The 27,819-nt window shown below is 39.1% G+C and overlaps 1 protein-coding gene across 4 annotated transcripts; it reads left to right on the forward strand.

Annotated features, from left to right (window-relative positions):
• Positions 1–185: 185 nt before the first annotated feature.
• On the forward strand, positions 186–26,975 carry ATG4C (autophagy related 4C cysteine peptidase). Of its 4 annotated transcripts, XM_040610088.1 has the most exons (13): positions 186–289; positions 952–1,059; positions 2,235–2,429; positions 3,796–3,926; positions 5,196–5,279; positions 5,919–6,152; positions 9,257–9,587; positions 11,534–11,604; positions 12,899–13,035; positions 16,737–16,815; positions 17,485–17,561; positions 21,853–21,972; positions 25,705–26,975. In XM_040610088.1, the coding sequence occupies exons 4-13, from the start codon at positions 3,851–3,853 to the stop codon at positions 25,873–25,875; spliced, it is 1,380 nt and encodes a 459-aa protein (XP_040466022.1). In that variant the 5' UTR covers positions 186–289; positions 952–1,059; positions 2,235–2,429; positions 3,796–3,850; the 3' UTR covers positions 25,876–26,975. The 4 variants fall into 4 exon arrangements, with proteins under 4 accessions (XP_040466022.1, XP_040466020.1, XP_040466023.1 ...); XM_040610086.1 differs by lacking the exon at positions 2,235–2,429; XM_040610089.1 differs by lacking the exon at positions 952–1,059.
• Positions 26,976–27,819: the final 844 nt, after the last annotated feature.

Genomic DNA, 27,819 nt, shown 5'->3' on the forward strand with positions numbered 1-27,819 from the left:
GCTGCGCCCGCCTTCCCGGGGGCCCGCCTCAGCCCGGCCCGCCTCAGGCGCCTCAGCCGGGCCTGGCGCCTCCCGCCGCGCCCCTTCCTCCCGCCTCCTCAGGCGGCGGCTGGCCCCCGCCCTCGCGCCGGCCTACAGCCCCCAGCGAGCCCCGCGCGGGCCCGCCACCGCGCTCGGCCCGCTCCCGCAGCGGCGCCCGCCGGGAGCTGTAGTTCCGCGTCGTTCCCTCACGGCTGAAGCCCCGGGAGGCCGCTCCTGGGCCGGCTGCGCCACGGAGCTCACCGGGCGGGTAAGCAGCGGCCTCATCGCCTTCCGGCCGCCGGTGCCGGGGTGCTGTGCGAGCGGCTCCTCCACACCCCCCTCCCGGAGGGCCGCGGCGGCGGCGCGAGCTGGGGAGCGTTACCCGCCCGCCGCCCCGTGAGGCTCCGTGAGGGGAGCGCGGTGCGCAGGGGGCAGCGCTGCCCGGGAGCGCGGCCCGCGGCGCCGGGCGGGACGAAACGCCTCAGTGGCGGCGGCGAGGCGGCGGCGAGGAGGCGGCCGGTGGCGGGCGGGCAGGGCCCAGGGCTCTCCCGCGTGCCCCTCGCCGGGAGGGGTGAAGCACGGGCGGGCGGCCCTGCTTGTGCCGCCGGCGGGCGGCCGCGGTACCGGCGCTGCAGCGGGTTGGCGGGAGAACGGGGCCGCCGAGCGGGCCCCCGGCGGCTGCTGACAAAGCCCGCGGGAGCCGGTGGGAGCGCACAAAGCGCTGCCGCCCGCCGGGAGCTGGGGGGCGAACGGGCGGGCGGAGCGGCGTCTGCTCCGCCGGCAGCGCTTGCTCGGGTTTAAATGCTGGGTGGGCGAAAGGTGCCGTCTTTGCTACAGAATTTTAAAAAAGGAAAAAAAAAAAAAAGGCTGTGTTTTTTCACCTGCCTTTTAGAAAGTGTTATTTCTATCTGTCTTAATGTGTGTTTACAGCTGGGAAGGGGTAACTCCTTAAAAATGACCCCTTGGCATTATCCTCTGTCAGGGACTTCTCTGTGGGATTTGCTGACTGTCACCGCTGCTAGTTCAGTTTCTTGCCAGGTAGGAAAAAAAAGTGAAGGGGGTCTTCATTCTTAATTAATAAAGATAGTCACATTTAGACTTCATTCATTCCCATCACTGCAGTTTCATTAGGTTGTTCTTGCGTTGTTAATGAAAACAAACTAATTCTGTTGTTGGGGGGGGGGGGTTCCATGGCTAGTAACAAACTGTCACCTTGCTGCCATCATCCCCCAGCAGACAGTGATGACAGCTCTGAGAGGACAGGTCTCTTTTCCTTACAGGTGTGTCTTGCCACTCTCTGAAGTAACATTGTCCTAGTAATGTATATTCTAGGTAACTTCTTAAATGAGGCAGCTTCAGTATAAAGCCGTTAGCTTTAGATTTAATAATGGGGGTTGCATTGTGCCTTTTGGGTTTCAATCTGTATTCCCTGTGACATTCTCCTGATGCTGTTCCATTAATTTCAGCGCAGCTATTACTGATGCCTTCCTACGTTGATGGGAAGAGCCCGCATTTTTTCAGTAGAATAAATGTGCCCATTTTGTGTTAGCATTCTTCTTGGGAGTCCTTTTCACATCTTTAGTATATTGCTTGGGAAGAACAGTAACTGGATGAAAGAAAGATGTGCTGGGATGACCGTTGTCTTTTAAAGGAAAATGAGCTTCTTTCTCATTTCAATAATTTTTTCTTCCGGCCATTTCAGAAGGGTAGAGTTTATTTCATTTCTAATTTTAGCCAGAGGGAGCTTTTGTAGGTATTGGCTTTTAAGGCAATCAGTGGCCTCTGCATAAATGACTGTCACTGATTGATCATGTGAGGACAGGCCGGACCAAACACATGTCCTGAAGAAGTTCATCTTACCAGCTTCGCCATCCAGAGTCAGTGATACAGTCAGTCTTTCTTTTTTTTTCTTTTTTTCCCTAAAGAAAAGAAAGGGAAAAAAGGCAGGAAATTAAAATCTAACCGTAAACTGTCTTTTTTCTTCCTTGCCTTACAAAACCTTAACACAAGGCTAATCATAGTAAGGTTGTAGCCATTTGTTGTTTTCATTAGCTAAAAAATGTCATCTTCCCCTGTGTTTGTGAGCTTGCACGGCCTCTTGTTCATCAAAAAGCTGTTGGCAGATTTTGATGAAATAATGTAATGAAATAGCAGGAAAACATGCTGGGTATTGCTTGGGCAGTAGACCACTGCTTTCCTTGCCCTACCTACAGATCCCAGAAACAGTGTGGCTGTGCATGTACCCTCAGGCTCCGAAGACATTGGCACCCTGACTCATCGCACTCTCTTCGATTACACTGTCAGTGGCTGGGTTTTACTTAAAATATGCCACCCATAGAGAGAAGTAACATGGTTTAGAATTCATCCTGCTTTTGATCCCAATTCAATGGAGAATAACGCATGGAAAGGTAAATACAGTTCTAGATTCTCCTTTTAAAGTAAGGAGGTTATGTGTAGCGTCAGTGATGGCGTATGCTCCTGATCCAAGTTTGTTAATTAAATGAGATGGTTTGCTTTTGTTCGTGTCATCATCTGATGTTATCAGAGCTTAGCTAAAAATTCAGTGAAGGTTGCACTGATGTACCACTATTGATCAACTTTTGATGTCCCACAAGATCTCCCATTGCAGCAGTAGCTTGTAATTTTTCAGCTATCTGTGCAAGGGTTTGAGCTACCAAACAGCATCAAGAAAACCTCCAGTATCTGCTCTTTTAAAGTGAACCGTTGACAGAATACATGCAGTGAAGGAAGCTCTATTACTTAATAGCAAACTCCCTGTTACAAATGGTGCAGATGGGCTACAAAGGGTTTTCTCAGATTTCTTAGAAACAGAGATAAAGGTAGTATATATTCTTTCTGTATTATTACCAGTCTAGGTTGCTTCTAAGGTGAAGTCCATCTTGTTATGCAGTTTAGAGTCAGTAAAAATGCATTCCCTTCCACTCGTCCCCTTGAAAAATTTATAAGCAGATTTTACAGAATTCATCTGCAAGGTAGTGGCTCTTGCCACCATTTTACCACTCGTAATACAGCTGGACTGCTGTAGACAGCACAAATCAGAAAAGAGCCCTTTTTGCACTGCAATTAATAATTAGAAGAGATATAAAGTAAACACGGATTTTATAACAGTATTCTAATAATCTTTTCATGTTACCTTTCTAGCAAGTTAATTCTGTACAAAATTATGTCACTTACTACACGTTTTCAGTGCTACACATTTTCTGCTTTGCACATGTACACAGCACATCTTGCACTTTGTCTTTCAATTCCTTCAATGCCTGTAAACTTTGGCTTAGAAAATTCTTGATTAGATATCTTGAGGCAATAAACAAGATTTGTTTATTGGTGCTCAGAACCCCTGATGGGGGTGGGGGAGGGAAGTGCTTATTGTATTCTATTCAGCAATAGCATCTCTTCTATTTAGTGAAAAGCGTGGTATCTCTTCATTTCACTGCCAATTAGAATGAGTGTACTTGTATGCCAGCACAGGTTATATGCTCTAGATCAGTTTGTTGAGCAATAGAGAGCTGTTGGAGAACATTATATTTTATTTAGCTTTGTGTAGTAATTTTATTGGTGTATATTTGGAATGAAATTATTTTATTAGTTATTCATGGAACATGTGATTGCTTCTCTGTCCCTGGTAGTGGAGGATTCTGCAAGTTCATTACCGTTTCTAGTCATGTTAGGCTTAAGTACCTGTGTGCTCTGGTGGTGATACTGTACCCTGTGTTCTCAGTGCCCATAGATCTGTTTATGTTTTTGTTTCTACAGTAGCAGAATTAAATGTCTTGCAAGACAGCGATGGCTTTTTCTCTAGAATTTGAATATGGAGGCCACGGGGACAGATGAAGTAGAAAAGATAAAATCAAAGTTTATGTCTGCATGGCACAACATGAAATACAGTAAGTGAAACAGTGTATGGTAAGATCCTGTCTCTATTGAAATGAACGGAATTTTTCTTGTTGACATGAGTGGGATCATGACTCAGAAACTTAACTAATACCAATAATAAAAATGCAATAAGATTCTTGAAACCATTTTTACTCTGATAATATGAGCAGCCTGAGTAAACAAACTTTTAATTTTTCAACTAGATTTGCATAATTTCTTTTAAAATTACTTATTTTGAAAACAGTAAATAGATTATGTAAATGACACTGGATTTGCTTAGGCTTTTAAACAGGGATAAAATGGAATCATCTGCGCAAAGATTTTTTTATTTTTATATGTACTTTTCTGGAAAAAATAGGATGGTCTGTGAAATACAAACTCTGCTGAAGAGTCTACTTCACACACTTGAGTAACGTACTTTTCCACAGTTGAACATCAGTAATTTGTTTATAAGCAAACAAATTTTCAAGTGTGCCCTTCACTAATCTGTCCTTAACCTTAGTTCTTCTAGTTTCCCTCTGGGACTGAGTTTGCTCAGATTTACCACCAGGTTTCTGATAAATTTGTTAATTCTCATAACAGCCTTGGAGATGTCTGGCAAGACAAAAAGATACTACTTTCTTTAAGGCTACCATGTGGCTGAAGGGGAATAGTATTCATTACACCCTATATGTGAAAGGAAAAGTTAAGAAACTCTGGGTTTAGGATGTGAAAGACTATAGGATTTAGACTTAAGTGAAAAAGCTACTGCCTGGGGACACTGTCAAAACCTAAAAGCAGAATTCTGGCCCTTTGATATTGTATAGCATATTGTACTACCCCTTTTGTGTCTGAAATCTGCAATTTAATTTTGTGGTGTTTAATTAATCCTATGGGAAGAGCAGTACTTCATGCATTTTCACTGGTCATATGTGAAGCCTATTTTATGTTACAGGAGTCAGAAGCCTCACAGAATCGAACTATGCAGTAATGAATTCACAGTGGAGACAAAGCAACTTAAGCTCAGCCTTAGGATTTCTGCATCCTAACAATTTCTGCATAGCAGTGCCGTTGTATTAATATTGAAACATTCGTATATGGGTAACATTGTTACTGTTAAACCAGAACTCTAATCTGTGATCTATAGAACTATTAAACTTTTATGAAAGCAAACCCCAATTTCAGTACATTTTCTTTATATTCCCCTTTCAAGGGTTACCTTTGGCTTAACCAGATGCTATTAGCATTCCTGTTTGGAATACTTCAGTCACAGATGTGTATTTGTTTTGCACCTATTTTAGGTTGGGTGTTGAAAACAAAAACTTACTTCAGTAGAAACTCCCCGGTCTTTCTGCTGGGAAAATGTTACCACTTCAAAACTGATGGTATGTACATAGCACTTAACTCATTCTAATCTTACTTGGCAGGCGCTCTGTGGATATATTTTTAATCTTCTAGAAAGTCTGTCATTGCCAGTTACTGAATTCAAAACGTAACTATGAAAAGCTCAGAAAATACTCATTTAAATATCCATACCGCGATGCGACCCATCCTAACCTGCTTTATTTAGATTTTACACTGAAGTCTTGTTCTTTCTGTATTAGTGCTGTAATTTGCACTTTATTTACCTATCAATTTGAGATTTTCTTTCTAAAAGCTCCTGATTGAAATACTGACAATACCTGTACAAAGAGTCACTACAGCAATGCCTTTGATACCATTTTCCAGTGTGCATTTTTTTTAAGAATCTATTTGACCATTTATGTTTAGGTGAGTTAAGTGATTGCTTACTTGCAAGGCAATGATTCTGTTGGCACAGTAGTGCTGGCTGCATTGCGTCCCCCCCATCTGGCACATTTCTATTGTGTTTGCCTTACATTTTTCCTTTCTTTTATTTGAAGTGATTGTTATTTTTTGCAAGTTTTCTCAGTTTTTCTAATAGAACAGTTGTATGGGTTTTACTTTCCTTCTAATAACAGGAGCATTGTATCAAGTTGTAACTTCAGTTGTGCTTTGCCTTACAGAATCTGGTGAACTCTCTACAGATGGGTCCAATTTTGATAAAATCAACACAGAGATTTCAGGAAATGTTGAGGAGTTCCGTAAAGATTTTATTTCTAGAATATGGCTGACCTACAGAGAGGAATTTCCTCAGATAAAGGGGTCTGTGTTAACAACAGACTGTGGTTGGGGTTGCACTCTGAGAACTGGTCAAATGCTGCTGGCTCAAGGACTTATGCTTCATTTTCTTGGTAGAGGTAAGTTTTGAGGGAAGATCTCAGTGTTCAGCATGATAAGCATGGCCATTCTGTGGAGAGTGTGATGGTCTTTATGTAGCCCAAATCGAAAGTACAAGCTCATTTTGAGTCTGGACTCCTTATTAATATTGGAATTGTTACATTGCATCAGAGCAGTGATCTAGCTGTCCTACTCTTCCATTTCTGTAAAAGGAAATACCAAAGCGTGCCAGAGGAAGAGACTGGAAACTCCACAGATGCTAACTGTGAGGTAAAACACTACAAAAATGTGTGATCCCGTACCTGAGTATTGTTATTTTCCATGCAAGTGTCCAATTCTCTTGAAACTTGCTCATTTCTGGAACTCAGGGTGTGGAAATGAGTTCCACAGCACATAGCTGTGGGCTATGGCAAAAGTGATGTTCTTTTAGCAGTTTTAAAATTGTACATTATTCAATTTCTTCTAGTATTAATGTATTGAGTTAATAGAAGGATTCTAATCTAACTTCAATACATCATTCTTTGTGTTGAAATTTTCAGTATTTCAGTTCCTCCCTCCCCCCCTGCATGTACTTACAGAGGAACTTCCCTTTTTTATCGCTGTCTAGCTCAAAATACTCTCTGTCACAGCTGTTTGAAAGAGGTAGCTTTAAGAGACTCGGAACACTTTCTGCTTTCAAAGGCTAAGCGTGCGTGTCCTCCCTATTCTTCCAAGCTGAGCCATGTCCTGCATAGAGATATTTTTGTTTCTCATTAGCCACCTTTTCTTTCCACCTTCTTCTCAATCCCTTCCATAAATCTACCACATTGCCCCTTTCAAACAATTGGTCGTGTCCTCTATCACCACTGCTTATTGTCAAAATGATCCAAGACATGGACCTGAAGCCACCCAGGCATGTTAGTTAGAGAGAATACAGTGTATTGTTTACTCAGCCATTTGCTGGATCCCAGGAATACTTTAGGATAAGATATTTCTGAAAGCCTGTTTTGATAATCCTTTGTACTGTGCATTTATGATGTAAGCTGTGAACATAGTCCCAAACCAGCTGCATCACAAAGTTGTCTTTCTTGGCAGTGTCAGGACCGAACTGTCAGATTGCCTTACAGAATGTTCCTTTTGTGGTGGATACTTAAGTCATAAAACATTCATTATCCCTTTCAACTGACTGCAGATATCAAGATGTATGAAAATACTTCCGCTGAGAACAGAAATCTCTTGAATGTAACTGTTGTTATACATACATTTAAAAAAATTGAAAATCTGATCAGAAGACTACCTGTGAGTAGGAATGTGTAATGGCTCGTTCTAAAGTAACCCCAAACAAAAAACCCCCCGGTTTATATCTTTAAAATCTATGGTTACAAAAAATTCCTTGCACTGTCCCCCATGCATCCTAATCTGGAAAGTGATGTGGTGATTCTGGAGTGCTAGTGTTTCTATGGCAGTCCAAATGTATAGGAAGAAGGAATATGTATGGTCTTTCTGGACTACTTTCCTCATCACCTAGTCTTCTGACAGCTGGTGAATTATCTTTTGAAAAGCTTTTTATGAGGTCTGGGTAGCTTTTGAAACATAGTTAAGTGTTTACATTAAGTTTTTCATCGCTGTTTACTCTTTTCCCAGAGATGTTTTCATTATAGTTTAATGGTATTGTTTCTGTTACAAAGCAAAACTTGACTGCAGTTACGAGCTGGAATACTTACACTTCCACTGCTCCGTGGAATGTTCTAGATATTGCTGAATGATGCTGTAAATGAGTTTTTATTTTAAATATTAAGGTGCTTCTAAGTTTTACTTTGAAGTGCCTGTACTTAAGACACTTGACTTAAATGCAAAGGAATAGCAAGGCCTGTGATGTTACATTGAGCTTATGCATGCGTCTGCCTGGGTCTGCGATGAAAAATGAACACGAGGTTTCACAGAGGGGTGCCGCTCGTGGTAAGAGGCATTGATACAAGGTGGTTGTCACACTGTAATAAGAGTGGGTGGCATGGATTATGGCCATCACCAGCAATACTTGTGACATTACTGGAGCCTTAAGTTAGATTTTAGAATTAAAATATCGTTGCCTCTGTGCTTCCTCTTTGTTTCTCAAAGACTTTTACATGGGTACTTCAGTAGGAGCTAGGAGGGCTGCAGTTCTTGCGCCCTGTCAGAAAAGTAATTACTGCCTCTCAGTGCTGTAATGGCGGCTTTCTGACCCTCCAGGAGCTTACCCAAATCTGGCTCACTGAGCAAAAGCACTTCTTCTGTAGCGGTTTGTTCCTTGCTTGCACGTGGCAGCCTTCCCCTTCAGGGATGTTTGTTGTAGACCTTCATTCTGATCTAACAGTATGTTCGCTGTGGTCCAAGCAAGGAACACATGCTTTGTGTTGCAAGAAGTTGTTTGAACTTGTGGGAGAGACTTTCAGTCATCTGACAAAGGAAGCATTTCTGTTCTCTAGATATGCTGAACCACCATTATGCTGTAAGAGGAACGCGGTGTGTAGGCTGCATTGTTAGAGAAACCTTTAACTAGAAATGCAGACTGTAGATACTATGCTGAATAATATTTAAACAAGTTTGTCTTGTAATCGAGGCAAAGAATTCACAAATCTAGTGAATAAATAAATGTCTATTTTTCTGCTGATCTGCATTGGCATTTTGCCAGGAAGAAGTGTTTGTTTTTTCATGAATAATTCCTCAGGTTTGCCTATATTTTTTTAATAACTGACAAACCAGAAGAATTAAAAACAGCTTTTGAAACATCTTGTTTGACACAGATAAAACTTTTTTTTAGATGGTACCGAATAGCTAACTTTTTTGTAACCTGTGCCTTGTAATCAGGTATATCTTATATGTTTGACTGGGATCGTGGAGTCTGACCTCTATCTCGGATAATATAAATTGCTAACAAATGTACCACTGTTAGTATTTCATTTCACCTATCATTCAGCAGAAAATAAAAGCAAATTATACTCCACTTGAATTAGTTGTTTACATTTTAACACCGACATTTGCATCTCCATATGTAAAATATATATTATTGGTTTGAGGAACATGGGGGAGAAAGGCACATGCTTTGGTAAGTGTACCAAAACGTTAATGCTAAGCCTAATACGCATCTTAAACTTTCTTGCTGCAGCCTGGGTCTGGCCAGATGCATTGGACATTGACAATTCAGATTCTGAATCATGGACAGCCCATACAGTGAAAAAGCTGACAGCATCCTTTGAAGCATCACTTACGGCAGAAAGAGAACCCAAAATCCTGTCAAATCATCATCAGGGAACATTAAAGAGAAGCTGTGATGACAATGAAATGAGAAATGAAGTTTATCATAGAAAAATAATTTCTTGGTTTGGTGACTTTCCACTGGCAGCTTTTGGCTTACATCAGCTAATAGAATATGGAAAGAAGTCTGGAAAAATTGCTGGAGACTGGTACGGACCTGCAGTTGTTGCACACATTTTAAGGTAAAAATACCTTTATTCTTTGTTGTTACCGTGCCTTACACATTACAGGAGAAGCATTTCAAAGTGTCATGAGATTACTTTGGCTTAATTGAGCATCTAACTGTTCATTACTAGCTTTGTAAAATGTCCATATTAGTAGCAATTCTAGAGATTTTTCACAGGCAGGAAGGGAAATAGCAGTAGGTGCAGGGATTGAACTCTGAGCTTTTATCCAATCTTATTTCAGGAAGAAACCTACATTCCTGTTTTCCTGTATTTTGGGCAATAGAAGTGCCAAGTATCTCTCCCAGACCTAGGCTTTTAAGTAGAGCTGCATTTAATGAAATGTTCTAAAAACTAACCACACTTTCAACCTTGGAACATGCATAACATTATAGATTATTTTTTTATATATATACTGTAACCTGGGGGCTGTAATGTACTGATAGTGTAATGAAATGTCAGAGCTAAAATTGATGTTTTCAGCATTTCTTTGCACACATCAAATTCTTGTGAAACTGTAAATGTATGGGACTATTAATATTATAATTATATCACAGTAAAAGTAAAAGGACTGTGACATTCAGTGTGGTTAGAAAAAAGTCGAAAGTCAAATTTCTCCATACTGTCTGCCTTTATAAGCCATTTCTTTGAATGTTGCTGATTTTTTTTGTTTTGGTTTGTTCTTAATAGCCTTATAAGCTTATGTTCACAGTGGATTCCAGTTTACCTGTAAACGGCATCACTAATACATTTTTTTAAGTAGCAGAAGCTGAAGTTCATACATTTATACATACAAGTGAATAGAAAAATTTGATTTTTAGTATAAAAGTATATTAATCTTAAGTGAACCTGTACTGAAATAGTGAGGTGTATCTGTGTGCATACCTGCAAGTGCATGCAGTGATGTGAGAGGTTAGCATTATTTATGTTTTCTTCTGATTTTTTCTGATGATAGAAACTGTCAGAATTCTTTTTGCCTACTTTAAATTGCAGTAGCCTGTTTACATAATGGGAGCAGGGGAGCATGTGGTCCAGAAGTACATTCGACACAAACCCACTGGTAATTTCCAGCACTGCAAAGGTTTCCTTTCCTAGACCTCTTTTCTTTCTTACAGCAGTGCTAACAATGTATAGCTCGCTCATAACTTGAGAATGACTGTATTAAACGATTCCTCAAAATATACTGTGAAATAAAGGGATAGTGACCATTTAATGCAAGCGTGTATTGAAGTCAAAGGCTAATCTTCTATTTTGAACAGTTTAATTTCTTTACAAATGTTGTCCTTGATTGATGATCATGCTTCAGACTATCGACATATATTTTCCTTTAGTTTTTAGGTCCGTTACTCTTACTCTTTTGAGGATAGCCTAATATAGCAATTATCTTTTTGAAAATTTTGGTGAAACCTTACAGGTTTTTATGTGTTAGCCTTTATTTTCATAGACATGAGATGCTAATTTGTGGGTAGATAAATGAAGTCAATTAAAGAGATCTATTGAGTTGAAAATATTTCTGTCATCAAATTTAGCCTTTATTATCTCAATATACATGACAGAAAATTGTTATAAACAGAAGAATTAGGTAGTGAATATGAATTTCAGTGTAAGTTAATGTGTTTCTTTGGGTTTTTTATGTGGTTTTCATTGTTTCTTCTAAATAATCAGATATTGTCATCTTTGCTTGGTAACAACATGTTGCCATATTACATTGGATACCAAGATCCAGTGTTGAGAAACAAACACACACCCACTCCCCAACTCATCTGTATTTATCAGGAATGGAACGTGTCTTGAATTAAGAAAACCCACCAACCGCCACCACAAAAAAATGGCAAAATAAACAAAAAAAACCCCAAACCACAATTATAACCAACCTGTTTCTAAAAATCTAATAATTTATGTTTACTTACTGTTAATGTCTTTAAAATCAGAGATTAGTTAAATACTTTTGTCTTTCTACTTAGAAAAGCTGTTGAAGAAGCCAGAGACCCTGAGCTACAAGGAGTTACAGTCTATGTTGCTCAGGATTGTACAGGTAAATGTTGTGATTATGTAGATTTTTGCAAACATTTTAGATACTTTCCGTGACTTTCAGTAAGCACTTAATAGTAGAGCTCTAACAGAAAAAAATAAACAGACAAAGGAGTTTTTGATCTATGTAGATGTTTGTTCTCTTTGAGAATCAGGTATCACAACTTGAAAGCTTCGTACATTGCTTGTTGAAATTGCTGATTGAAATGAGAGTTCAATCACTTTTCAAATACTTCATTTCAGTTACATTTGTCAGTTACATTTTATTTGTCTTCTGCCTCATGGGATTCTTTATGACTTTTACTCATTTTTCTAGTGGAAAAAAAACATTGCACCAGTCTCTTAGACTAGTTAGAAGTCATTTTCGCTTGGAGTTCAAAGATGTGAGCAGGATAGTTAACCCGAGTCAGTGGTAACCTTTCTTCTGCTCCAGCATGGCATTTTAAATAATCAATAACGGGCAGAGGAGCTTAGAGCGCTGGATATTCAGGAGCAGAAAATGATGACAAGATAAACTAAGTGTGTGGTGAAACTTTACACTGATGACTATAGTCTTTCAAATCGAAGCACAATGTATTACTTCAGTAGCCATGTTTAGCTGCCAGAAATTTTAGTTATGTCATAACTGATCTTGGGATAGGACAGACAAGACCAACATCCTGGGGTAATCAGTCAAACTAGATTTAAAGAGACACTGCTTAATCATACACTACAAACCAGTTTTGCCTGACGTACAATGACAGTGGAAACTTAAAATTCTATTCGTTTTTTGCTTCTTTGTCCTGGTGATGATTTTCACATCTCTCTTAGTTTGGAGGGAATAAGCAATAATACTACGTTAAGTTTTTTCACTCATTTTCAAGGACTGTGCAATGTTAAATTTAGACAGTGAACTTGAGTATTTGTTAAAATCAGTCATTGTCTTTTTTCTTTAAAAGCATAGATGTTTGTGTTACTGGTAGGCTTTCAAGTTTTAAATTACTCCTTTTAGAATAAGTTTATATGAAGTAAATAAATATTTATTGGCTTTCTCCTAACCTACCCCTTCTGCATTTCCTTGGCAATGTATCTTATGTCAGCAGCAGCAGATTACCATTCTATGAAATACTGCTGAAAATGAGGAGGCATAACACTGTTTTTCATCAGTCACTCAGGAGTTGTGTTTCAGGAGGATAGTCCGTTTTTGAAGGACTGCAGTTTTAGTTTGTCAGACTAAGTGATGACATGTTGTAGGTGTGTCTTTGTAAAAGCTAGCAGTTCTGTTTTAAATATGAATATTTCTGTGTGTCTCCTTTCAGTCTACAGTTCAGATGTTATTGACAGACAGTGTTCTTTTATGGGTTCTGGAAAAGCAGACACAAAAGCTGTAATTATATTAGTTCCTGTGAGACTCGGTGGAGAGAGAACAAACATGGACTACTTAGAGTTTGTAAAGGTATGAAATGAGAGTTCAATCACTTTTCAAATACTAGCACGAGGTGATATGAAAAGCGACTTCATGATGGTAATCTTCTACCTATTAAATGCGTGGTGGTGATTTTACAGTTGAAGGTTGTAAAGTTTGACTTTACAGATTTTAAATTTCCCTATTACAAGTTCAGACATAATTGCAGAGCACATGATGTCCCTTGGTAAAGCAGTGATAACTGTCCTACTCCTAAAGTAGCTACCTGAAAAGACATTAATGCAGTGGCTGAAATTACAAACGGTAATTTAGTTACATATGCTATTAGAGTTGTGCTATAGTAAGTATCAGACAGGATTTAAAAATATAAATATACCAAATTCCTTATTCCATTTCTTAATTTCTTAAATGTCAAATGGTTTAAGGTTGTTGCTTGTTTGTTCTTCCCATTTTCTTTTGTCTTTTTCTTCCCTTAAAGAGAGAGGATAGAATTTTTTGATCTCTTTAGTCACAACTTTGGGTGGTTTTCCACTATCTGGACATTAGGATGAATGTTTCTAAGGACAGTGATGCAGGAGTAGCAAGCAGTTACCACAAATAAAAACAAACTGGAAAAAAAGTAAAACTCAAGGAGAAAGCAGGGGGAAGGAAGGCCTTTGATGTCCTCTTTTCTTTTCTTCCCCCCCCCCATCCCCCCACCCACAGCAGAGGTTCTGCATATGGTACTACTACCTGAAGATGTACTGTCAGCCTGCCTCTTGAGCACAAGAATACATCTCTTAAGAGATTGTTCTCTTAGCCCTGCTGCTTTATCATTTCCCATGATGCTGTTTATCTGTCTTTAAATTCTTGGTTTCATTTTTCAAAATACCACAATGTAGTAGCATGAACAAAATCTAAGTCTGTAACATCTTTGGGGTTTTTTTTTGTTCTGTTTCACTTTGGGGTTTTTTGGTGCCTGTCTCTTCTCTGTAAAATTTAAGAAAAATACTTGGGTCTCTTTTAATGGCATGGGGAGATCAAGAGATGAAGCCTTTTATTTAAGTGATGGAGCTATTAAATTATTTTTCTTTCCCGATTCTTTTCCTTGTATTTTCAGACAGTTGTTTTTGGAAAAGTTTTAGTTCTTTTCTGATTAATTCTGACACAGTTAAGACAAGCCTGTTGTCTCAGGCATGATCTACAGCAACCTAACTTTACTTTCAATGTTAACTGCAAAAAAGCCTTTGAATCAGTCAGGTCCAGGAAGACACACAGTGCCTCTGTTTGTAAGCTAACAAACAGTTGCTTCTGCAACTTTCATAAGGCTTTCTCAGTGACTCCAGTTCTTTTAATACTGGCTTTTATTATTGACAGGTATCTATGTCTAGTTTTACCCTGCAGAGGTTTTCTCAGTTTAGCTCTCAAACACACTCTTTGGGCAGCGTGAAATACATTTGCGTGGCAGTGGGTTTCACAGCACAGTCACGTTATCTAAGCTTGCCTGGTACAACTGGCTTTACTGGGGCGATTTCTGCTGCTCATTTACCAAGCCCGGTACTGCCTTTTGCAGTCTGTTATAATGGAGGCTGTGATGGAGAGAGATGGAAGCAATGGAGAGGGCTTTCAATTGCATATATTTGTCACTTCAATCTCTATCTTGACTATTCAAAAGAAGCGACTAAATTTCTTGGGGTCTGGATTTAAGTTAAAAATGCAGATTTTAGAATGTAGTACAAGAGGTAATTTTTACAAAGGATTTTATATTTATGGATGAAAATTGATAAATTTTTTATAATTCACTTTTACAGGAAAATTCCCATAGATTAAACAGTTAGTCATTACTCTAAGCAGCTCTGCTCCCTTTCTGTTTCAAAGGCAGAGGATGTGTCCTTAGCTGTTACAGCCTTTGCCTCTGATCTGCCTTAATGGTCTGTAATGCTCAGCCATTGAGGAGCATTTTTTTAAAAAGCCTTCTCATTCATATTTTAAATAAGAAGTACTTTCTCTTAACCTGTATAAACCATGCTGAAGTTGACTTTATTAGCATCTCAGGTGAGGAGTACAACAGGTTTTGTTATGTTACATTATCATTGTCTAAGCAGAGAAAGTTTTATCTTGAGAACCTTTGGTCTTACTAGTACACTAAATATTAATCATTTTGTTGAGAGCAGTTTTCCCTGCTTATACAGTGATAATGTAACGGTTATACTTTTAATGGTTGATCTCTTAGAGGAGAGGATATAGATACGACTGCCAGCTGATGGAGATTTCACTTTAGCTCAGCTGATAATCTTCTGGATTGCTGTCCCAGTTTGGGCCACTATCCAAGTTTTCGGACCCAATGCTTGCCTAGTGCTACAGGAACACCACTGTGATTTATGGACGTTTAAAGGCTGTTCCGTTTTCAGAGTGTTTAATGGTCTTGGGCTTCAATTGCATTAGAACAGTTGGGCTCAGCTTTCCAAAGTGCTCAATGTTGGCAAAATTCAGCTCCCACTGGAGCTGGTGGGATAACTAATGGAGAACTGTGTTAAGCCAAGACTGAATATTCACAAATCCTAATGAGCCCTGTTAAGTAACAGAACCTCACAAAACCGAGAAGAGTAGAAATAAGTTGAGGGGAGAGGGAGGGAAGGTTCTTTCCTTCCATTTCTTTGCTGGGTACTTTTAATAGAGAGATGATCAAGGGTGATTTCTTTGGTGTCTGTTGTCTGTGACTGCATCCAGAGCTTGTGGGGGACAGAGGAATTTCAGTCAGGTAAACTACTGACATGTTCTTACCTTGGTAAAATTGCGTGTATTACAGGTCAATCCTTCTCCCCAGCACTACAAGGTATATCGATAAAATCAGCATTTTATTACGTAATGATAAATCTGCTAGGTTTGTGTGCTAGCACAGGCACGAGGATTACAGAACCCAACTCTTTTCAAGCCGAATGAACAGAAATATGCTGGCAGCACTGGTGTGACTGTAGCCCACGGCTGGTATGCCAGCTTTCTGTCCATAGCGGCTCCTAGCTTTGTGATGGGTAGAGGAGTATCTTTCTTTACACCTCCAGACTGAAACGATTCCTGTATTTCACCCCATGTCCCTCTTCAAATCCTGTTAGGTGTATTTGTAATGTCTCTTTCTCAAAGCGGCTACATACTGATGGTTCTGATTCCTCTACCCTCACAGTCAACATCCAGTAAGATTTATGGGGCTTGTCTGTTGGGTGTCTGTCTCTCCTCCCATGTTTTGGGCTCTTGTTTTTAGAGCTTTGTCTTGTAATTACTCTTGCTTCAACTGGCATTTCTCCCTATGATGTAAAAGTTCATACTCTAGACAGACTTGTACATTTGAATGCAAAAAGAAGAGGGCCTTCAGGGCCACAGAATGTAAATGTATATGAACTCTGTAAATCTGAACACTTTGCCTTTTGACCAAGCAACCTGTGCTCAGCTTGTATGACATCATGTTTTGTCTCCTCTTCAAAAATGATACTGCCAGTTCTCTCAATCTATGGGCATCCCATGAAAAGGGAGGACTTTCTCTGGAATTTGTGGTGGTATGTTTTCACTTTGGTCAGTTGTAAGCCTCTAAAAATTGAGTCAAGGCCCAGAAAGTCATGAATTCAGTCTTAAAAAAAAGAAAATAAAAGAAAAAAAGCTGTTTGCCTGAAAACAGTAAAGGGAGAGCAAAGATTTTAATTCAGTTTAATACTTACTCTGTTTAACACTGTCCTAATTATTTAATGTTCTTGTTGTAGGGAATTTTAAGCCTTGAGTATTGTGTTGGTATTATTGGTGGCAAACCCAAGCAGTCGTATTACTTTGCTGGATTTCAAGGTTAGTGTTTTAATATGTTATGTCTCTCCAATATTTTTCTTTAAGAGTTAGGAAGTTAATATCAAACCAGTGGGAAATAGCATGATTAAAATAGCAAAATGAGTACCTTATTAATTCATCATATCTACCCAAGTCCAGTCATTTGTCATTTACTCCATATGGTAATTGGATTCTGTAAAATGTACATTTAATTTCCGTTGTTGCATAAACAAGGCATAATTTATCTGTTTCACCAAACTTCAGGAGCGTTTGCTGTTACTATCTGGCAGTTCTTATTTACATATTTACTTTTTACTAGTTTAAGTGGTGTTAGTTGATGCTTAAATGACAAGCAATATATTCTTCCTGTCAGGATGAAGTAGCACAATACATTTTTCATATGCAAACTCCAGAATATAATTGTGTGTTTGTAAAAGTAATTTTATCACCCAAAATTAAATGACAGTCTCATCACTTTATAAAAATTCTGCTTATACAAGCATATTTGATTATGCAAAAGTTAATCTGTCCTGCAAAAACCTATGCTTCAGTCAATGAATATCAGCCTGGCAAGCGGTTACTTGCTGGCTTTTTTTTTTTTTTCCAGCTGTTCTGCATAGAAATTGGATTGTAAGCAGTGTAATAATAAGGTGTTTTTTGAATTACTTGTCTTCTGTTTTGTCCTTGTAGATGACAGTTTGATTTACATGGATCCTCATTACTGCCAATCTTTTGTAGATGTCAGCATAAAGGATTTCCCTCTTGAGGTAGTATGGATATAGACCTGGCACTGTTTTCTTCCCATATGAATCAAACACTAATTATTTAGAGATGTTCTGGCTAGCTGCATCTTTATGGTTTTACAGTTACATGTTATTTATCAAAGTCCTGCCCTTCTTTATAGGCCTATAATCAACAAAAATGACCAGAGGTTAAAAACTCAATATGGGGTTTTAATTTTTACCTTATTAATCTTTGTCTGTTTCTTCTTTATGATCAGAAAACCTCAAAAATAGATGATCATTTAAGTATTTTTCCATCAAAGAAAACAGGCAATATTTGCAGATTTTAAACTGGAGTTATTTGGATTTGGTTTTGTTAGTTTGTCTTTTTGGTCATTTTTATTTTATTTTTTTTAAATTCAAGTTGCAGTCAACATCATGGAGAGAATTTACTGTAGTATTCAATAATAGAAGCCTGTTATCTGTTTGGAACCAGAATTCCTGCAGGTTTACTTGCTGCTGCTTTACTCAGAAATTCATCCTGTTTCTATACCGGAGTAGGTGGTGATCATTTTAATTGTAACTTTTGCTCCTGATGACTTTGCAGGTCACTTTTTCTGTCTTCATACAAGTAGAAATTTTTGAGGCTTACCGGTGAGGTTTGTGCTTCACTAGATGAATTTTACTCAAGTCTTCTGAACTGTTCCTTTTAACGAGTTTTATTATTATTTTTAGTCAAGCTGGTTTTATGGAATAGCAGTTTCCAAGAAACTGACCGGTCTGAAAGTGTAGGTGCTGCATTTGTTCTTTCTTTGCCCCCAACCCCTTTCTAGGCCATGCGTTTCTGGGTTCATCTAGATGCAGTGGATGCATCTTTTTGGGCTGTGCCTAGGTCTTCGAAATCATACTTGGCTTTTTTTACAGTGGTGTTTTCCCTTTCCTTTAACCTGTTGCCAAATAACTTGAATTGACAATAGATAAAGCTAAAGGAGATTATTAAAGAACTCAATTTACATGTGCCATGGGAAAACATGATCGGTTGCAGAAGTAAGTGTTCAATAGCAACAGTACTCACAGTAGGAAGTACTCAGCCGCATCCATACAAACTCTCCTTGATCTTCTGTCCAACTTCCACATGAACTTCCAGTCTCCTTGGAGCAATTGTTCATTCAATGTAGAAACACTCTCTGGGTGCGTCCACTGGTTAGGACAGCATCAACTGCTGGAGAAGAGTTGGTTAGTTACTAGTAGTGGTTCCTCATGCCACTGTGCTCTGTGAAGTTAAATACTCCTAAATGTGGAAACACAGCTTAAGAAACAATGTGTCACATTTAAATAAGGAAGAATATATATTTATCTCCACCACCTCTAAAATACTAGCTGCTTAATGTAGAGTTCTTGAAGGTTCACAGGAAAGTCCCGTAGACCGTGGGAGTGAGTCGTACACAACTCAATCTCACACCTGAGGAACTGAGTAGGTGATCTTAAGTCGACTATTTACACTTAGAATGTAAGTCAAATGGTGTGTAATGAAGTCATGTATCTTCATGGCTTCTATTTTGTAGAGCAGCTAAGAATTAACTTAAACTGGGAACAGTGGAGTGGACTGCAATGGTCCTGTCTATTGGTATCATGAAAAGAAAGAATTGCTAACATATCTTGAAGTTGACCGCAATACTTTAATCAGAATACCATCAAATAGTATTTAGGAAAAGTACTTAAATATGTCGAAGCACTTAACACAGGGCTAATGTCAAATCCTGGGGCCCACTTAAAGCAAACACTACATATTTTTCAGTATTTATACTTAACAAGATGCTTTAATTAGTGGGACATATAATATAGAAGTGAATATAGAAAACTAGAAGATTCCAAATTAAAAAAAGGAACATAGCAGAAAAATGTATCAGAAAATACCCTAGACAGAGAGTTTCATTATTTTTAGAGATGGCTTTAGTTTTACCCTGTTGAGGTATTTGGAAGAAGAGTTAGCGAGTCCCAGCTCTACCTATTTGTATTGTGGCCGCAGCCAGGGATGATAACCAAGGTCCTTGCCCCTTTGTGCTAATAACTGTAGTAAAATACAGTGCCTTCTCTGAGGATTTTACAGTTTAATTGGGAAAGTCAGACAAAAGATGGGAAGGGCACAGAGAAGCGGAGCTCAAGTGACTTCCTTAAGGATCACGCTGCAGCTCAGTGTCCAAGCTACAAAAAATACACTTCTTTTTGGTTTCTGTTCCCATGACTAATCCTCCAGATCATACTGCAGACTGGCATCAATATGAATTTCCAGATAATAATAATAATGAGGTTTTAAAATGTATTTTGAATGTACGCAAGCTGGCAGTTTGGCTTGATCACAACCTAATGCTTTTCTGCAGACAGAAAATATATTGGAATTTAATGCTTAGTGCATTTGATAGTATTATATCTTTGTCCAGAAATGTCAAAAGTAAACAGAAATTGCTTTCTTAGTGTGGATAGTTGCTTGTTAGATTTATCTGTAGGGAGTATTTTCAAAATTGACAAATTGTCCAGAATAAGTTGGAAATCAATCCACTCTGTATTGGCTTCCAGAATCCATTTGTTTGGAGGAGTGGAAAAAAAAAAAAGAAAAAGAAGCCTACCCACTTCTCTTTGTTTACGGTGATTTGTGTAGCATTAAGACTGCTGCCCTGAACAGTACAGCACAACTGTAGTTACAGTGTTGTTGCCGAAATGTGGTATGTAAGGCAGGGTTCGATTTATATATTTGATGACTCAGGAATGAATTTTCAAAATATAATTTCTGCATCTAAAATTTGAACAGAATTAGGAGAAAAAATGGTGACTAAAATCAGTCTTGTAGAAATAGAACTTATTTTCTGCTTCTGTTATTTAGCAGAGGTTTAATAGAAATACTGAGGTTTGTAATCACAAGTAAAGAATTATATACTTCAATATATAAAACTATTACACTGACAGGCATGCTCAGATTAGGTAACTAGTGCTGTCATCTTCTGCAGATCGACTTTTCTGATTGGCAAAAAAAAAAAAAAAATACAAAAGCAGTTTCTAATACACAGGCTGCTTGATGTTTGGTGTCAGGGGTTGCTGTTGCTATAGTCAGGTGAGATCGTAACAGTTGGTAGTTACCCTTCATAGAGGAAGCACAGCGGTGTTGGTGAGAAATCTCCTGCGTTGCTCTGTCCTGGTGTTCCTGTGGTGGTAGTAAGCTGTCCTGGCTCTGTGCTGAGCAGCGGTGCCAGAGGAGCTGGGAGCTGTGCACAGCTGACATGGAGCTGTGAAAGGCAATAGCACGGCATATTCACTGGGGAAGTTCATGAAAAACAAAATCTGCATGTTAGTACAGCGGTATCTCTGTTGCAGAGTGGTGCAGACGAGGCGTGTTAGCGTTTGTTACTGAGCAGCTGTAGCAGGATTGCTAGTGATTTAATAGAGGTAGGGTGGACGGGCTAGTCCTGCATGCTGGAAGCACAATAAAGAGGACAACCTTTGAGAGACAGTCAGGGGTGATGAAATAATTTCAGTTATTAAACAGTGAGCTTCACCAAAACTACAGTTCCTGTAACAAATAAACACAGGGTCAGCGGAAAGCATACACTTACCTTTTCTCTCATAAACTGGGAATGAAGAGACTGGGAAAGGGGTTTTGTATTTGTTTGCTTTTTCTTAGAGCATGGCTGCTGATAGTATCAGATTGCTGCACTGTCAGAGCATCATCTGTCATGAAAAGAGATTTCACGTTAGGAAAGAAACATTTATAAAGCACAGCATGTTGTTTGGTTTTTTCCTACTTGTGGATCAGTGTTATCTAGCTTTGCTTCTGTGGGTTTTGCAGGGTTTTTAACTCCTTTCATTTACTAAAGGAAAATGCATGAGGTTGGTTTATTCCATTATGTCTCTTTTACAGAGACTGGGGGAGGGAGAGGGTCAATGGGCGGTGGTAGTAAAGCAGTAATTGTAAGATAGTGCAAAAGCTGTTACAAATTCAATTTGCAGAAGAGCGTTCACCTCCTCTGCCTTGGGAATATTCATAAAGTACTGCTCTGAGCGGCAGACCTTTGACAGATTTCAAACTAACGTGGTGGCGCGCAGAAGTTTGGTATATACAGCGTAAACAGCAGGAGGTTTTATACATGTGAAGAAGAGTGGAATTACTTGAATGTTTGGGGGTGGCGGGGGGAGAAATTACTTGGAAGGTGTGTGCTGGGTTTTAATTCATCGATACGGGGGATTGTATGTTAAAGCTGTTGGTGGGAAAAAGTAAATGCATCGGTCTGCACCATTCTAACCGTAACTGTGTATTTCATGTTTTTAATCGTGAAACTTGCAGTCATTCCACTGTCCTTCTCCCAAAAAGATGTCATTCAAAAAAATGGATCCGAGCTGCACGATAGGATTTTATTGTAGAACGGTACAGGACTTCGAGAAGGCATCTGAAGAAATCACCAAGGTGGGTGTCGACCTTACCAAATCGATCCCTCAAGCCAGCACGGCATGCGTGTGCTGCGTAGGGATAAGGGCAGAGAATCAGCTTCGCTCTTCTAAACAGACACAGCCCTCGGTATTTATTGCCGCTTTTACAATCGTGAGAAACCGAGCCCGTTGGGCGATGGCGGGGTGGCCGGTGGCGGCGTGGCGCGCCCGCCAGGTGGCGCTGTTGAAATGGGAATGTCCGGCAGGCGCCGCGCTGCCGGCGGGGCCGCCCAGCCCAAGGCAGCGCCCGGGCTTCGGCAGCAGCGCTGGAGGCCGGGGAGCGGGCCTTGCCCAGCTGATCTGGTGCTGCCCCTCCGCTTGAAAAACACTGCGAGGGGTTCCTTCAGGTCCAAGCGTAACTGGGTTTTTTTTTCTGCCTTGATTAGTACAGCATGCGAGTGTATGAAATACAGCGTTGTTAAGAGGTTGTGTTGGCCGTAGTAGCAAATAACTGCATTCTGTGATTTAAAAAAATAGTCTGTGAAAGGTTGCAGCGGCAGCAGAAGATGGTCACGTATTTAATATTCTAACCACAGTAGTTATCACTGCAGCAGAAAGAATTAAATGTTTGTGCAGCATTCTGAACGTCCTGTTAAGTGGTATTAGTATTATAGCCAACAAAGCATTCTTAAACTTAATAGTGTATATAATCTCTCATAGGTATTGATTGATGCTGAAGTTGTTTCTTTGGTTCTTACACACAGAAGTAGAAAATAGATTTAAAGGAGCAGAAGTTCCTAAGCAACAGATATACGGGAAGTTTAAATGGTGAAGTTTCTAGTCTTCCGTGATTTCCTGTTCTATCATATATAAGAATGAGTGTAATAACATGATAAAAAAACCCTAATTACAAAATTGGTCGTATTGGAAGTTCTCTCTCTCTTTTTTCCCCCTTCTGTCTTTTCTTTCAAGTTTGGGATTAAGTACGTATCTTTTTCTGCACATATGTTGTGAAAATACTCATGGCTAATCTAAGTCTTGGAGCTGGTATCCTGGTACTTTAGACAGAAATTATTTAATATTAGTGAAATTATTTTATATAAATACATTTCAGGCACAATAAGTATGAAAACAGAGGAAAGTTTTGGTACAAATACAGTGCGAGAAATATTCTATGATCTTTCAGTCCTTCCTTCACATGCTTTGGTTTTTCTTGCTCTTCCATTATTTTTCCCTTTGTTTGCAATTTGAGTGCAATGACTCTTGAACTGCAAAGCACAGTACACTCCCAGTGTGCCCTACGTAAAAAAAATCCAGGTTCTCACTGCTTTTGTGGGCAATAAGAGGTGGAAGAAAAAAACCTACCTTTTATTATTTGAGGATAAACCTTATGAGCCATATATTCAGTAATAGAGAAATTAGGGCATTGAAATCGAAGGCCCGAATGGAGTGACTGATGAAACTCCATCCAAATCGCATTCAAGTTACCCTTTGTTTCTGTACTGCCTAGTTAGGCAGCTATTGTTAAGTAGTTTAATAATAGCTGGAATTCAATAGCTGATAGATCAGGGAGACCTGGAAACACATCCAGACTTGAGAAGGATGGATTTACTGACTGGCTGTAGTCCTGGTTCTGTTTTGCACTTCCAGCACAAATACCGAGCAGGCACAGCAGTTTGTCTGGCTTCTCCACACCATGTGGCAGAGCCGAGAGGTCAGCAAGAAGCTCTGGCCTTGCACAGCCCCTGGGACGGCTCTGCCTTTCCCTGGCCACAGCTTCTGCAGCTACTTTACATTGTTAGTTAACTGGTACCAGGCTTGTCTTGCTGCTAATGCAGTGAATTGTTTCCCTATCAAAACCCATGACAGCAAATAAATAATCCACTTGGGCTACAACTGCATTTGCCTGTTTGTAGCCCAGGTTCTCAGCAGAAAAGAAAAGTTCTCTGGACTGATGGAGTGTTGAACTTGGATGTAGTTCAGCACAAAGAATTAATCGTTGCAGCAACAACAGTGGCAGTCTGGGTCTAACACTGAAATACTAAAAAATATTGATGTTTATTGAGAAACTTCTCTGTAGAAATCATTGCAGTGGTATCTAAAGAACTTTAATATTCTTCAGAGTTTCAAACTCATCTGTGATCACTAAGTGTGATGTAGCATGATAGTAATTACAGTAACCTTAACCAAGTTCGACTCGACTCTTGTTTAGGCATTTGCCTGTCTATCCAGTTTGTGTTCTGTATTTAGTGTTTCACACACAGAGAGGTGTTACCTGTACCTGCAGGGAGGGAGGTGTCAGGGGAAGTTGAACACAGACAATGGCAGTAGAACTGCAGGTGTATTTCTGTCCTGATTTGGAGGGACCATCTTTAAAGGTGCGATGGTTGTTGGGCACCGTGCGTCCCCTGAGATGCAGTGTTCCAAGGAGTCTTCTGTGGGAAACTTGGAATTTGGAGCTGGCCTAAGTCCATCCATCCACTCACAGACCAGCAAACAGCCTTCATGTGGCTATCAATTTCTCTTCCTACTAAGGCAGCTTGTATTCAGCCCCTGGAGTTGAAAGGGTTTGCATCCAATTATCTAGTCTTCTCAAGAAACAAAGCATTTGTATGTCTTACAAACTTTTTACTTTCTAGCGCTCATTTGTTACTCTTCTTTTGCTTTTGCCTATTACTGTGTGCATGTCTCTCCTATAGCTTCTTACTTTTTTACCCAGGTTTCACATTAAAGTAGCCAAATGCAATTAAAATAGACAAGAATAAAGTGGAAAATTTCAGACCACAGTAAAAATCAAGGATTTTGTTATGATTGATTATTTTTTTTAAAACATCCCCTCAGCCCCAACTCTCCTTTTTAAAATAGTTCTTACTGTTTAAAGATCTATTTAGGGTTTTTTTACTGTATTAGATTAATTGTTCTCATGAAATTATGTTTAGTGATATTAGTTCCACACAGGATATACGTTTAGGCTAACATAATTCTGCATGTTACTGCATGACTGTGCTGTTTTTTCAAAGCAGGTAAGAAATTTAAAAAAAGTAAAAAAAATAACCTCCCCAAAACCCCCAAAACAATTAAGTGTCCAAATCAGCCTGGAAGGGTGGAATCTCTTTCAGTATTTGGCGGATTTTTATCTGCTATTAAAGGTATTTTGCTGATCTGTTTTTCAGTATTTGTCTTTCCCCACCAGCCACTTTTACGTGCTCAGTTTTTAGATTTATAAACGTAGAGTTTTGGCACTCTGGTTACAACAGCCTGCTACTGTTGTCAGTCTGTTTTGAGCCATATGCTCTCGATTGGCTTATTGACATAGATGTAGGTGTTTAAACTTTTAATAAAAACATTGATTTTCATACATGCTGATTCTACGCTAGAAATATCTCCCTGAGATGCTTAGTTGCTGCAGAATTCATACCTGTGCTTGAGAAGAGTGTTACAGCCGTTAAGTATTTTGTAGGGGTTTTTATCTTCCTACAAAGAGCTCCAGCTGCACTGAAACAGACAGCACACAGAGGTGATCTGTATGGAACGAGAAGCAGGGTTAGGCATAAAATTACCAGCTACCTGAAGAAGAAATGGAAATAAATGAATGGTTAATGGGAGGAAGGAACATTTAGATTGTGCAATGCTTATGTTTGAATATGATGATAATACAAATTTAAAAATGCGTTTTTTATTTCACAGTCATCATCAGATAAGTATCACTACTTACTGTATTTCTTTGTTTCCAATTAATATTTTCTCTGGTGCGTGTTTTACATTGTAGATGCTGAAGTCTTCATCTAAAGAGAAATATCCCTTGTTTACTTTTGTAAAGGGTCATTCTAGAGACTATGACTTTGCTTCCAGTCCACTCCATGAAGAAAATGACCTTTTCTCTGAGGATGAAAAGAAAAGATTAAAAAGATTTAGTACAGAGGAGTTTGTCTTGCTTTAAGGACATTTTACACAAGATTATTGGCAGCTGTCCAGGAGAACACTTGCCTTTTCAAAAATAAAAAAAATGTGTCCTCCTCTCCAAAAAAGGCAAGCTTGCGCTGAAATTGGTCTATTTTCATAAAGATAATGTTTTATATGTTAATAGTCTTTAAAATGTCATTTATAAATATACTTACTAATTATTTTTGTTCACTACTAGTTGGAGGAGTTTAATGTCACGTTGTGCTAGTGAAGATGGAGGGCATTGTTTAGAGCCAGGTATGCTGAAATGTGCCTCTGTCCTGGTCTTGCCCTCTTAAAAAGCTTGGCCAGTCCCTAAAGCCTGGCTTGTGACCCTGATGTCATGTCAGCCCAGGACAAACTCCGAGCAGAGGCTGCCAGGTGCCTGTGGGGTTTGTGTCATGGACGCATATCCATAGGTTTTGAGACCGTGTTTCTGTCTGTAAGCAAAATTTGAGTTCTGTATTCATGTGGTAAGGGTAGAACGCTACTCCGTCTTGCTACGTAAGCCCCAATAGTAGTTAATGCTGTAATCGTGACACACATCCCGAGCAGCACAGTGTAAGAAAGATAAGTTTGATATATCAGTAGTAATTGTCAGTTGCAATACTGATACAATTATATAGGCTGAATTGTGAGTTAAGATACTATTTAGCAGTATGATTTTATAATGGTTTCTCATTAAGCTTGCTTTGGAGCCTTAATATGAGGAGTGAAGATAAAGTATTACCTTTCCCCACAATTTTTAAAGGTTATACTATTAATATTAACTGCAACCAATCAAAGCAGCTGAAGACAATTATTAGAAGAGAGCAGTGTTTGTTTCCTGTTTCAACTACTATAATGTTGAGGCTTCTCTCCTATTAGCGCAGCTTTTAAATCAACGCAAATGGGGGAGCGGATGTTAAAAATTCTGGGCTGTGATTATTTTTTTTTTTATATACATGTTATTACTGTACAAATGATTATTTGATGGTGTGTGTTCTCAGACTGCAAACAAATGTACATAAGTAGTTTCATGTTTTAACAAAGTAAATGCAATATTTAAAATATGTATTAACACTGCTTGGAAAATAAAAAAGGTGGGAAAACATTAAATGCATGTGCCTTTTATATTAATATTAGATCCTCTAAGAGTGAATATAATCCTGCATCTAAAACAATATTGTAAGGTGTGAATACTCTGTTTATTTGCAATAAAGGCAAATTTTATTGTTGTGTTGTAAACCAAATGTTAACCTATTCTAAGTGCCGTTCAGGCACAGAAGGCACAAATGTTGCCAATCCAAATAATAAGCATCACGTGTATTCATTAAAACACCTTTTTTCCTTTTATGAGAAAGAAGTGACTAATCGATGGATTTCAGGCAGAACTAGATCATGTTATGTGTCAGGGCTGGAGTGTACCCTTGCACATGTTAATTGAGTTAATATTCCAAAAAGCCAAAACAAGATTGTGTTCACTGGTTTTCAAAAAAAAAAACACGACCCCACACGTCATTTGTCTAAATTAGTAACCTGTGCACTGTTGATTCCTACTAATAATTGGCATAATACTACTTTTAGATGCTGCATGTATGTGAGAATGTTTGGGTTGATCTTACTTAATATTTTTCATTAATAGCCCAGAAGAGGGAGTAAACAACATATTTATGGAATTTAGATGTCAAAATGAGGAGAATTGTGAATGTCAGTGCAGAGTTAGAAAATAGAAGATTCCCATTTAGTAGAGCACAAGTTTATGTAGCTTTAGCAAAAATAATGCAAAACCATTGAGTGGTTCCTTTGGGTAACAGCGGACAGGAAATTAGACGTGAAGTTGTACTTTGCTTTAACATTTGAAAAAAAAATAATGCGATCCTGTGCTGCATCATTAAAAGCTTCAGTCACAGAGCGGGGGGATATAATTGGTGTAATCTGGTTTCACTGATGCTCTCCTTTC

This window comes from Falco naumanni, chromosome 11 (assembly GCF_017639655.2).
Source record: "Falco naumanni isolate bFalNau1 chromosome 11, bFalNau1.pat, whole genome shotgun sequence".
Classification (NCBI taxonomy): domain Eukaryota; kingdom Metazoa; phylum Chordata; class Aves; order Falconiformes; family Falconidae; genus Falco; species Falco naumanni.